The sequence below is a fragment of the Athene noctua genome, chromosome 20 (genome assembly GCF_965140245.1).
Source record: "Athene noctua chromosome 20, bAthNoc1.hap1.1, whole genome shotgun sequence".
NCBI lineage: Eukaryota > Metazoa > Chordata > Aves > Strigiformes > Strigidae > Athene > Athene noctua.
This window is the reverse complement of record NC_134056.1, coordinates 297992-310785: the sequence shown is the minus strand read 5'-3', so window position 1 is coordinate 310785 and position 12794 is coordinate 297992. Positions and strand designations below refer to the sequence as shown.

The window sequence follows — 12794 nt, the reverse complement described above, 5'->3', positions numbered from 1 at the left end:
GAAGATCGTCCTTCTGCCCCAAACGGGCCCTTTGCTCATCTCACGGCAGCGGTGGGACGTGACCGGCTCCGGGCGGCGGGTCGGGCTGCGCCTCGGCGTGTGCCACAGCCGCTGCTTCAGGGCCGGGCTCGTTTCGGCGTCACCGGGCCCGGGGCAGCCGCGGCCCCCCCGCGCCATTGCCCCGCTCCGAGGGCCCCGCGGCCGTGCGGCCCCTGTCCCGGTGCCTGTCCCTGTCCCTGTCCCGGTCCCTGTCCCTCCCCGGCCTCTGTCCCTGTCCCTCCCCTGTCCCGGTCCCTGTCCCTCCCCTGTCCCTGTCTCTGTCCCTGTCCCTCCCCTGTCCCGGTCCCTGTCCCTCCCCGGCCCCTGTCCCGGTCCCTGTCCCGGTCCCTCCCTCGCGCGGGGCCGGGACCCTTCCAGCCCGCCTGCCCCGGCCGAGGGCCGCCGCCACAGCAGGGGGCGCTGCGGCGCAGCCCCGCCCCTGACGCCCCCTGGCGGCCCGGAAGCGGGGGGCCGGCCCGCGCCGTCACGTGACCGGGAGACGGAAGCGGCCGCCGGAAGCGGGGGGGCGGCTTCCGGCGGGGCCGTGCTGGGGCGCGCGGGGAGCGGCGGCCGCACCGCGCTGAGCCGCGGGCGCATCCCGCTATGCGAGAGACTTCGGGGCCCGCAGGTGAGACGGTGCCGCTCGCGGGCGCCCGCGCTGCCGCCCGGCCCGCCGCCGAGGGCCCGCCGCGGGGGGGGGCGGTCAGTGAGGCCCGCGCTCTCCCCGCCGCGCCGGGCGGCTCCCGCGGCGCTGCCCGGCCGGGGCGGCCCTGCCCGGCGGAGCGGCGGGGGGCGGCCGGGGGGGACGGGCGGGACGGGCGCCGGGCCCGGCTCGGCCCAGGCGGAGCCGCCTGGCCGCGGGCGGCGCCGGGGCCTGGCCGGGCCTGCGGCCGCGGCCTGTAGCGCCTTCCGGGCAGGGCCCCGCCGGGACGGCCGCGGCGGTCGGCGGCGCCGCAGGTGCGGGGGGTGATTTCATCCGAAGCCCTACGCGGAGGGCTGGAGCAGCTGCCCGCTAGCGCTTTCTTCAGGGCATTTTCTTTCCCAGCGAGCAGTGTGTGCCTCGTGCGTTTCACTCAGCGTTGCAGCTTGGCCACTAATCTCATTTTTATTAATTCAAATAGAAAATCTTTGTTCTTTATGAACTGGGATCGAGAAAATGCAGAAAGAGACAGAGCAGGTTGTAAAATGAGGAAGTGAAACCTCTTCGGAAAAACAAAGTTTTCTTGGTGTGTATGGCTTTATTCATAGAAAATATTTTACTTACGTTTTGATGACTTTGGTTTTCACGACGACTTAAAATATATAATATAAAAGTCTGCTCCCACCTGGAATTGTTTCTGTGGTGGCATGCTGAGTCCTTGTTGAAAGGCAGCAGCTTAGGCTAGCGGTAATTACATAAGGTCTGTAGATAAGTCTCTTTAAATTTCAGTTGAACGTGTCCTAAAGGCTTATCTTTTTTGTAGGCAAGTACTGAAAAATAGTCTTAAATCTGAGAATATTCTGAAAGGAGGTAAAGAGTGCATCTGCATTAATAAAAAGTCTGATTCTTTTAATAAAGATTTTTATAATGTATGCTATGTATAACCAAACTGTTTGAAATAGTTAAGTAATGTTGTCAAGTTGTTTTAAGCAAAGAGGTAAGAATAAGAGTTGAACTGACAGGCATAGTGTTCTCTTACTCTCTGGAAAAGTATCAGTAGCTGACTTGGTCTCCTGAGGTGGGGTTGGGTGTATGGGTGCATGGCAGGGCTGATGCTTTAAAGGAAAAAACTGAGAACTGCTGAAGACAGTAGATTTAAAGGTGGTCTTCTGCTATTGTGTAGATGACAACTTGAAGAGCAGCTGAACTGTTCGCTCTTCAGAGATTCCTTTTTCAAGAAAGCAGTTGCAAAATCTGCTGTTTCCAATAGTCCCTTGGATTTACTAAATTAAAGAACCATTCAGACCACGGAGCAGTTTACGTTGACAGTCATGCAGCTTGTTCTCAGACTAGCTGGAAGTGTTCTATGGCAGCCAGGTTATCAGTGCAGTAGTACTCCATCCAGATTCCATGTTTACACTTCGGTATGACAGGTTCTGCTAATTCACTTCTGGTGAGTTGGTTACTGTCTCTGGACTTCTCATTTCACTTGAAAGGTGGGGAGATGGTGCCACATCCTGCACCTTCATGTGAAATTTCCCTGTACTTTTGGGGGTACATCTTAAGAAGCTTGTTCAAGGATACGCATAATCGTTTTGGGCTCGCTAGATGCTTAAAGCAGGCTGTGAGGACTCTGGGGTGTAACACCTTGATGTGAAGGGCTTTCTGCTTTCGTAACACTGTTGGTCAAAGCACCTGAACTGCTGTGCTAGGTATGCCAGTTTTAGTCTGTTTGCTCAGCTGATTCATCTTGGTTACTGTCTCAGAATGTCACTGCTCACCCATGATTTTTGTGAGGCAGTATTTGTAAGAAAACTGACTTGTGCCACTAAGTATTTAAAAAAAAAAATAAAAATTATGACTGATCCTCATCTTAAAGCTGAGGATCCCAAGGTAGTTGGTAAACATGTCTTAAGCAGTTGTTTCAACCAGTAAAACAGTAATGATTTATGAAAATGTAGAAGCGTATGTGATTGTATACAGCAAGTTGTGGTGCTCAACTATGAAATTCTCAGTCATTGGACTGTCCTCTGGTGGGAGCTTTATTCAGCCTTTTCAGTTCCTCCAGCTACCCAGCACTGGAAATGAGTGTAAGAGCTGAAGAAGGAAGGAAACTGGTCAAGCAAGGTACCTTTTTTCTTTTGACTATGTTGCTGTGATTATTTATAGTTACGGATGGGTTTCATAAACAACAGGTTATTCCTCCCAGTTGGTTTTCTTCAGAGACCTTCATAAAATGGTCAGATTGATACCATGCTTCTAGTAAAAAAGTAAAAGGAAGTTTGAAAGTATAATCTTCACAGTTCTGCAGAAGATGCTGGTTTCAGTGTTTACAAGGAGTTTGTGCCTGTATTTACTGAAGAGTCTGGGTGGCTGTCTGACTCCCTTAGGCTCTCTTTTCTGGGGAAAACCTTTATGTGAGGTAACAATGACTCGTCTGTGTTCACTTCTGCTCTGTGTGCTCATCAGCCTCTTCTAGCTCGGAAACTTTGGAGAAGGAACTCTCAGTTTTTTGGGGAGTAGGGGAGAGTTGTTTGGAATGTGAGTTTGAAAACAGATGGGGATGGTAGGGAAGGGATTATGTAACCGAGAGCTGTTGGTTAAACACCGAGTGATTTACATAATGGCTCCTGTGCAGTCTGCACTTCCTAAGCAAGCTGTGGCTTTTTCTGCACTGAGCAGTGACACGTTTGTGCGATGTGCCAGCGTTCTGGCACTGCACCAAGCAAGCAGGTTTCTGCCGGTGGTTATGTAACGGCATGGGAAGTGCTGTGGTTCTGTACGGACTCCCTGTGCCAGGATTCACAGCAGCATTTTCCTAGTTCCACATTTCCACAGACTTACTTCCATTTCAGAGTCCTCCGGCTGTTTGTAATGCAAGGTCTAGTTTTGCACTATGTTAACAAAGTGCTTGCAATTCTGTACATACCCGCTGTCTGCTGATTTACTGAGTATTCTCTCAGGTGTGCAGCCCCATCTGTTAAAACTTTGACACTCTCCCACTTAGGAGAAATGGAGCGGGATAGAGGAACACTGCGTGCTGCTCCGTGGCTCTTCTGGAGTTCCGCTGTATTCAATTTAGGCATTATCAAATTGAAGAATTGCACAAGTTTAGCTTACTCGGACAGTTAATGTTGTTCTTTTGTAGTTGCATTTAAGTTTCTGTCATTATTTCTAAAGATAATAATGTGCAAATTTATCTCAAATTCCATTTAAAGCAGACATTTAAAAGGATCGTATTACTGCTTAAAAGATGACTTTGTAATAAGACATCTGGATCATGTGGGAATACAAACATTAAAATGTGACTCTTGGCTGAGCTTCTAGCATATAATTGTTGCATTGTTACAAATATACAAGGTACATGCAGAAAATAAATCCATACAGCAGATGTATCATGTTCCTGATTAACATTTTAAGTTCTGTAAGGTTTTTCCTAGGTAAGGAATGTTACAGTAACATCTGAAAAAGCTCATTGAAAGATTGCGTTATAGTCCTGCTACTGTACAAGATCTTGCTTTTCCACCTTTTGGTTAATAAAACAACAGAGAAATACCACTAGAAGACTCATAAGCCTGATTCTTAATAGTGTTCTGCCTTGGTCGTCATACAAATCAATATGTTAGCTTTTGAAAACTTCATTTAAAGTGGAATATTTCCTATGAGTACAATCAGTCTTTATTGCGAAATCAATGAGATTATTTTGTTGGCAGTTGAAATGCAGAATCTCTCATATGTTGTTATAAACTCTGGGACATCCTGGAGTTAGAACTCTACTGCTGTAATTTCATCAAATAACTGTTTCTGTTATCCTAAGCTCATGCTTGAAATGCTCAGTCTATCTCAGCTGGGTGACATCTGTTCGTAGCTCCTGCTGTAGTTGATGAGTCGTCTTGGACAGATGAAGCACATCAAAATCTGCTGTCACAGCCATTTGTGGCCAAGGTACAACTTTCAGAAAAGGGAGAAATAGAAGTACAGCAGTGGCATGGGCTCCAGAAATTTTTGGGTTGAGTTCCATGTGGGTCTGCTTAAGTGCTATTCGATAAAGAAAAAGTGTAGAAGGAAAGATCAATACTTTACTAAGCAGAATTTGTTTCTTTTTGTTTTTCTCTTCTTACAGCACAACACTAAATTTGTAATGAAATGGAGTCTGGGTCAAGCTCTTTTCGAGTGGAATTTCCAGATTTTTCTAGCACCATTTTGCAGAAGTTAAACCAGCAGCGCCAGCAAGGACAATTATGTGATGTGTCCATTGTAGTTCAGGGCCATCTCTTCAGAGCCCACAAAGCTGTTCTTGCAGCTAGTTCACCTTACTTCTGTGATCAAGTTCTCCTGAAGAACAGCAGGCGAATAGTCCTGCCTGATGTGATGAATCCCAGAGTGTTTGAAAACATTCTCCTGTCCACCTACACAGGTCGGCTGGTAATGCCTGCTCCAGAAATTGTTAGCTATTTGACAGCAGCGAGTTTCCTTCAGATGTGGCATGTAGTGGATAAATGCACGGAAGTGCTGGAGGGAAACCCTACAGTTCTGTGTCAGAAGATGAACCACGGCAGTGACCATCAGTCCCCGAGCAGCAGCAGCTACAATGGGCTCGTTGAAACCTTTGAACTGGGCTCTGGAGGACAGACGGAATTCCACAAGGTGCAGGAGCTAAGGGATGGCGAAAACGAAGAGGAGAGCTCTAAAGATGAGCTGTCGTGCCAGCTGACAGAACACGAGTACCTTCCCAGTAATTCTTCTACAGAACATGACAGGCTCAGCACTGGAATGACAAGTCAGGATGGGGAGGAAGGAACCAGCGACAGCGCAGAGTATCAGTACACCAGGCCCATGTACAGCAAACCCAGCATCATGTCTCACAAGCGGTGGATCCATGTGAAACCAGAAAGATTTGAACAAGACTGTGAAGGTGTTGATAATCCTTATGACGAACACCAAGTTTCTGAATCCATGAATGCCATTCAGGCAGATCATTCAATCCAGTCTTCCGGTGTTGAAGACTTTCATATAGGTGACAAAAAGATGGAAGCAGAGTTTGATGAACAGGCAGATGAAAGTAATTATGATGAACAAGTTGACTTCTATGGCTCTTCTATGGAGGAATTTTCAGGGGAAAGGGCAGATGGAAATTTAAGTGCTCACAGACAGGATCTCATGATAGCAGCAGGCTACAGCGAAGGCATTGAAATGGCTGCAGGAATTAAAGAAGAAACGTCCCTCACAGGATTCTCGCATGCTGATAAGCTGTATCCTTGTCAGTGTGGGAAAAGCTTTACACACAAAAGTCAGAGAGATCGGCATATGAGTATGCACCTTGGTCTTCGACCTTATGGCTGTGGTGTCTGTGGTAAGAAATTCAAAATGAAACACCATCTTGTAGGCCATATGAAAATTCATACAGGCATAAAACCATATGAATGTAACATCTGTGGGAAAAGATTTATGTGGCGGGACAGTTTTCACCGGCATGTGACCTCTTGTACCAAGTCATACCAGGCTTCTAAAGCTGAGCAGAGTACTACTGAGATGAACTAAGTCATCAGTGCTTACGTTTGTTTAGCAGAGTAAGCAAAATTAATTATGCAAATAATGTCTGGTACTTGCTATTGTGAATATTCTCCAAAAACCCAAGTTTTAACGATTATGCTGGTTTAAGCAGACCAAACTTATTTTCCACAGTATTACTCCAGGTGTTGGATGTGTGAAGTGCAAATGGTTAATCTGAGAGGTGCTTGCAAAATGAGGTCTGATAGGTCTCTGTGACATGGATTGTAGTCACGGCGGTATGTAGGAGCCCTGTTGGTTTTTTAAGTCTTCTAAATTCACAGTAAACCCCAGCTCTAAATTGACCCTAATCCTGCAAATACTTAGATGAAGTAGGAATTCAGGTAGCCCTACTTAATGCAAAAGAGAACAAGGATGACCAAGCCAGGTTATATGATTCACATTTTAATGAAAAAAATAATTGGACTTCCACCTTAGACTGGACACTGCTAACATACTTAACATGCATCATTAGATAGTCTACGTCATTAAATAGCCTTTGCTGTATTGCTTAAGGAAAGGCAGTGTTAAAGGTGGTTTGGCTTTCCTTTATATGTCTTCCATTTTTTAATCCATCTTCAGTAAAACAAATGTATAATTTTGTGCTGATTTCTATTTAGAGTCTGTAAAGCACTTAAATATAGTTGAGCGCTATATAAACTTCAATCTGTATTAAGTATGATTTGTCCTTGCTCCTCTAGGGTCTAATGCTGTATGACTCTTGGCTTGATTTTGATTGCTGCATCGTGAGAGCTTCTAGAAGTGTGTATAATAAGTATTTGTTGTCAAAAAAAACCCAACCAAAACACCACATTTGAGACTTAGCCAAAATAATCAAAGATTTAAACTGTAGTTTTCTGTTCAGATTTTTGTGGCTTACTACAGTAGCAAGTACCAAACTCTGTGGATTCATTAATTGACTTTTTATTGGTACAAAGACTTCTTTGGGAACTTCTATCTAGTTTTAGAAACCTGCTTTAGGAAAATTATTTAGTCATTGATAGGTATTTATGCTTTTAATTCTTTACTCTTTGAATAGTAAGAACTATAATACCGATTCTTGGTACTGAACTACTGTGACTGGTTACATGTGATCGCAAGCAGCCGGTGGTGTTTACCTCTTCACGTGAAGTTGCTTGTGGAAAAAAGTAGAAAGCATGGTATGTGGATCTTTTAATGGTACTGCAGAACATGGTACCGTGCTCATGTCCGAAGTCAGGATTTTTGCTGGGAAAGCAGCACTTCTGCTTCGTTAGGGTGAGGATCTGTGTGCTGGGCTCTCATTCTTGGAGGTAGATGCAGGAGTGTTTGGAGTTCTGAGAGATGCTGCCAGCTCTGCAGGTAGAGTGAATGCATCAGTTGTAAAGGTGGCAACAGGATTTGGGGGTTGAAAGCTTAATGCAGTCCTATGCAAAAGCAATTAACCCTTCTTTGTAGTTTACTGAAACATATTATAAAACAGAAGGAGCCTTTAGAGCATACATAGACTGTAACAGAAAGAGGTGATGTCCAAGTACAGTGCTGGTAACATGGGGAAGGAAGTTAACCAGCACCGAAGGCCTAAGCCCGTCTGGCCCCAATTTATGTTTTGGATACTGCACTGTGCAGGATAACTGTTTCAACAGATGACCCTGTATGGTGAAGCAAAACCACACAAAGATAATTACTTTTTAGACGCTTTCTGGAACTCCCAGTATCTTAAGATACAACTGAACTGTATCCTGAACGTGAATGTCTGGTACAAGCTGGGGGTTTACTACTCAGTGGGCTGTAATTACTGTAACTTCTTTTCTGGCATTCTACTTACAAACTTTAATTTTTTTAAGAGGCTCTTAATTCTTAATCTTCTAATGCTTCAGATATTTTTCATACGGAATTTTGTTAAAACAGATATTCCCAAATATGATGAACCCATTGCTGGCAATGGGCAGGAGTGGTCAGCACCACAGAGTTCCTATTCTTCGCACTTGGCTGAACTCTGCAGTACAGCATGGTGGCCATGTATAACCCTTGTGATCAAGGTAACTAAACAGGGATTTGCTCGCTAACACTGTAACCTGCTTAATGTATAGAAGCACTTTGTATTTAAAAAAAATAAAAACAAACCATAAAACTTTATAAATATGTTTTTTAAACGTAGAAATTATATTCCCTTTATGGTTTGTTTCCACACTGCTAACACTGTCTTTTTTAATATAAAAAAAAATAAAATTATAATGCTTGCCTGTTTACACGAGTGTAGAGGAAAGGGTTCTTGCACTCGGTGGCCCTATTTTTCCATTCTCCAAGGCCTTACTACATACAGGGTGTCATTTCTGCAAGTACCATCGTCACATTTGAGGGAAGGTACTCTCATACTCATTTCAAGAATGATCTTGTGTATTACATTAGTTCTCAACCCCTTTCAAATTGTCACTTCAGTGTTGCATAAAAAGGTTAAGGGTGCCTCTTCCCATTTAACCATGAAAAAGGCTGGTCAGAAACACCAGGCTGAAAACCATGGTCAAGCAAAAAATTGTTTCTGTTAAACCCAGTCCATCCTACAGAGCTGCCAGCAAAACTGTTTCTTTTACCAGCTTGGAATGACTTTTATACGGGACATTTCAGAGTTAAACATTTACTCCTATTTGCAGTTAGATTACTTTGAAATAAAGCTTTAAAATAAAACGTACTGCGAGAGACACTTTAAAGGTTTTATAACAGGTCCAGTAGATCATATTATAGAACCACGTCCTTTTTTAATGACTTAGCATGAATAGTAACTTTTTAATATTTGCCTGTTACTGTTTTACCCCATATTATGACATTGTCTTGAAAGTCTAACAAACATTGCTCCACTGATTCTGTAGCACTCGGCTTTCTGATGTTAATTTACATGAAATCAATTGATTGCAGGAAAATACTGATACAATTGTCGTGAGATCTAGTTAAGAGGATTGATGATTTAAGGGAAGCTTGGGATACATGTCTAAAATCCTTACTTACGCTTATCACAGGCAAAACAGTTGACTTGTGGTGTTTTTCCTGAATTTAATGTATTGCCCTTTGATAAACTTCTTATCACTGATTCAGGTATGGGGGGGGGGGTGGTGTAACAAAACATTATTTAAACACTTAAGGAAGTGTCTTTCCTCCCCCTTCCTCAAGCTCAGCTTAAGTCTAACACCTCTCCTCCCTGCCTCTGTAGTCTCAGTTTCCCTGGTTTTCACTGAGTTGCGCTCGGCCTGTGCCAGTTCTCGCTGTGAGGTGACAGATCCCACGGAGCTGGGATCATATCATGCTGGCTTCTCTGACCCTCTGCATTTCCTAGTGGGTGTCCTCGGCTGGTCGGTGTCCCTGCTGGTGGTGACGCCGGGCCGTAGTCCCTTCAGGGATGTCCCTCTTCCAGCCTGGGGCTCCTGTGGGCCTCGGAGGGTCCCTGCTCTGGCACGGCTTCGCTACAGGCCAAAGTCCTTTGGAAGTGACTCCTCAGGCGTGGAGGGTGTCCTTCTGTGCCTGCTCTATGGGTCCACAGTCTCTTCTCCACGTGTTCTCCCGCGAGCAGCTCTGCAGTTCCTCCGTTGTGTTCCCAGATGTGTCCCCAGGAGTGTCTTCTCCTCGTGTGTCTCCCCACACCTCCCGCTAGCAGCAGCCGCTCTCTCTTAACCACGTTTGGGCAGCGGCACCGTGCACACCTCTGGTGGAGGTTTTGCCGTGTGGCGGGTTGTTCACACCCGTTTCAGAGCAGGCTGGAGCCCCTTTGACCAGCACAGGGCAGTTCACAACCTCTTGGCAGACGTCACCCTTGCAGCCCCCGGTACCGCAGCCCCGCGGTTCCCGGCCAGCTCGGGCGCAGGCAGTGAACCAGGGCAGGCAGGTGCAGCTTCTGCCGAGCTCTTTGCTATCGGAGTGGTCTTGTTCAAGAGACAAGAAATTACTTCCTGTTGTGGGGAGGAGGGAAGTGATCCATATATATATATATATATATATAGAAGAAATATGAATGCATATGTATATGATGAATTTCATTAATCTTCCCTTAAGCTTCATCACCTTTAATGATACAGCTTAGAAACATCTGTGCATTTTTATATTGCTCGCTGTTGGCTGTAGTGAAGTGAATGTCTTCTGAAACCAGAACCATTGTGCACACAGGAGGCTTTGAGAATTTTCTGCTACTGTGAAGCCACTCAATTGTCCTGTCAGTGGTAAGAACACTTAGTGATACTACAGCAAGGTTCCTTTTCATTCCATTTTGTAACTAAGATGTTAATTACCATGGAATCTGTGTAACTGCCATTCTGAAAAACTCAACCGTCAGCAAGGTTAAGATCTCTGCTTCGGTGTGTGTCTGACCCTTCTGAGGGAGGAGGTTCCTATTTCACACACCGCTGTTGGTTTTATTTTCATTATGTTTTATTTTTTAAACATTACCTTGTTTGTTTTATGGGTGAGCAGGTAGACTCTAGAAGGTACTGTCAGTACAATTTTTGGTCTTAGCTTTTTTCATCTGAGGTGTTTCTGGGGTTGAGAAGCTTTGTCCTGTGTCAGAAGCAAGGCAGATGGTCGAAGGCTGACGTACTGGGGTTCTCATAAAAAGAATACTTGATGTCCCTGTGTCAGTGAGCCTGAACGAAGGAGGCGCGCGTCAGGTCTTGCAGTCTCAACACTCGCGCTGGTGCTGGAGAGGCGGCCTGTCTGAGTGATGAGAGCCTACAGCAGTATATGGAGTATTTTGCTTTAACAGAATTAGAACCTTTCTCAAAACAACAAAGCTGGTTTTTGTCATTGGAACGCTTCGTTGGATAGCTAGGCTTCTTTAGCTATAAGCTGTAAACTGTCAGTGCCCGAGGGGAAGATGCTGGAAAACAAAATGGTATATTTTTTAATGTGATTAAATTGTAAGTTCCGATTATTGCTTGAAGCCTGTGTCTGTCGATTGCTGCTCCTTTTTTTCTTATTCATGGGATTCCATATTTCTTCCAGAAATGTAACTGTTTATGCAAGTCAAGTGAATCTTCCTTAATGAGCTATAAGTTTTTATTCTAAACAAGTCATTTATAATAGTAAATTTGCATATCTTGATATTTTGTGAGATGTTATGCCTGTATTGCAGAGGTTGGATAGTTTTGTCTATAAATATTGCTGTCCTAATTGTACAGCATGGTTTTAATTTAATGTTACTGTTCAATATTTTCTTCTTATAGAAGAGTCCCATGCCCCTTTTTTGTATAACATGTTTTAATAAATGTTATCTGTCAACTTTGTAAATGTTTTCTTAAGCTTGAATGAAAGGAATGCATGTCTAGTACTAGTATTTAATATTTCACTTTTGCCAAAACGATAAGTCCTCAAACAAAAATACAAATCCAAAAGTTGTTGATATATAACTTTATTAAATATATAAAGAAAAAGTGTATCTAGTAATGTGTCTTCTTGAAATGCTGAGAACATGCCAGCCTAGCCTAAGAAAACACTAAACTAAAAACTGATCTTTAACAGACAGTAAGCTGATGAATTTGTGGAATCGGGCCCATTTCTTTGGTGTTGGGGAATTAGTTCCCATGTTAGTCCAAATTTATCAAACAGGTTTTATTATTAACTGGGGTGGGTTTTTTTGCAGAATGGTGATTTCTAAAGTTACAATACAGAATGTAAGGCTGATAAGAAAATTCCAGAACACTCACTTCATAGCAGCAGCAACTGCATGTCCAAAATGCTTGCAGGTAAATTTGAAGTAGGGATGGGTATTGTGTGGATTTTTTTTTTTTCTTGACAGAGTATGAAAGAAATTTCATACTGTGAAAGTATTAAAGATTAAGTCTCCCTTCTCTTCCTGTGAGGATTCCTCCTCTCCCTGGTTAGCCGTAGATACTCTTGGTGAGCAGCGTCCTTTGTCACCTCCGTCTGTTCGCTTCTCGCTCGGCGGCTGACGCTCGCACCTCAACAAGAAGTGATCTCGCCCTGCTGCAGAGCGCATCCAGCGCCCTCCGGAGAAGCCCCCGTGAGTGCCCGCGCCTCGGCCGCGGCGGCTCCGGGGGAGCGTGGCCCGGCCCGGCCCGCCGGCCCCGGCTTCCTGGGGCGGGAGTGAAGAAACCGTTTGTGCGCCTCCTCCTTCACCCCGGTGCGGCCCGGCCCGGCCGCCGCCCGCTCGGGAAGGCAGCGCCGTGTCCAAAGTCAGGCCCCGCCGGTGCCCCGCGGTTCCCGCCGGCACCGCCCGCTCCGATTTGGAACACGAACCGTCCGGTAAAACGGGGAACTGCCGCCCTGGAGAACCCCCGGCAGGCGCCCGAGAAACGCGCGTGTCTGCGCGGCAGCGGAGCAGCCGGCGTAAGTGTCGGGGGCGGCGGCTCCTCGCCGGCTGCGCGGTCCCGGCCGCCGGGGACAGGCGGTGCCGCCCGGAGCGGCGCCGGGCCCGGAGATCGACAGCGCTTTTGTCTCCGCTCTGAGGCGCCGGGCCGGGGGTGCCGGGGCTGTCCCGGGGCGGGTCTCCGCGGGCGCAGCCGCCGCTCCCCGTGCCCGGGGCTCCGGCCGCCGCACCGGCCCCGGTTACGGGGAGGGGGGGGGGCGGGGGGGGCAGCGGCCC

At 46.2% G+C, this 12794-nt stretch overlaps 1 protein-coding gene across 1 annotated transcript; it reads left to right on the top strand.

Annotated features, from left to right (window-relative positions):
• The first annotated feature begins 558 nt into the window (after positions 1–558).
• Positions 559–12776, top strand: ZBTB43 (zinc finger and BTB domain containing 43). Its single transcript, XM_074923630.1, has 2 exons — positions 559–667; positions 4803–12776. The coding sequence occupies exon 2, from the start codon at positions 4826–4828 to the stop codon at positions 6218–6220; it is 1395 nt and encodes a 464-aa protein (XP_074779731.1). The 5' UTR covers positions 559–667; positions 4803–4825; the 3' UTR covers positions 6221–12776.
• Positions 12777–12794: the final 18 nt, after the last annotated feature.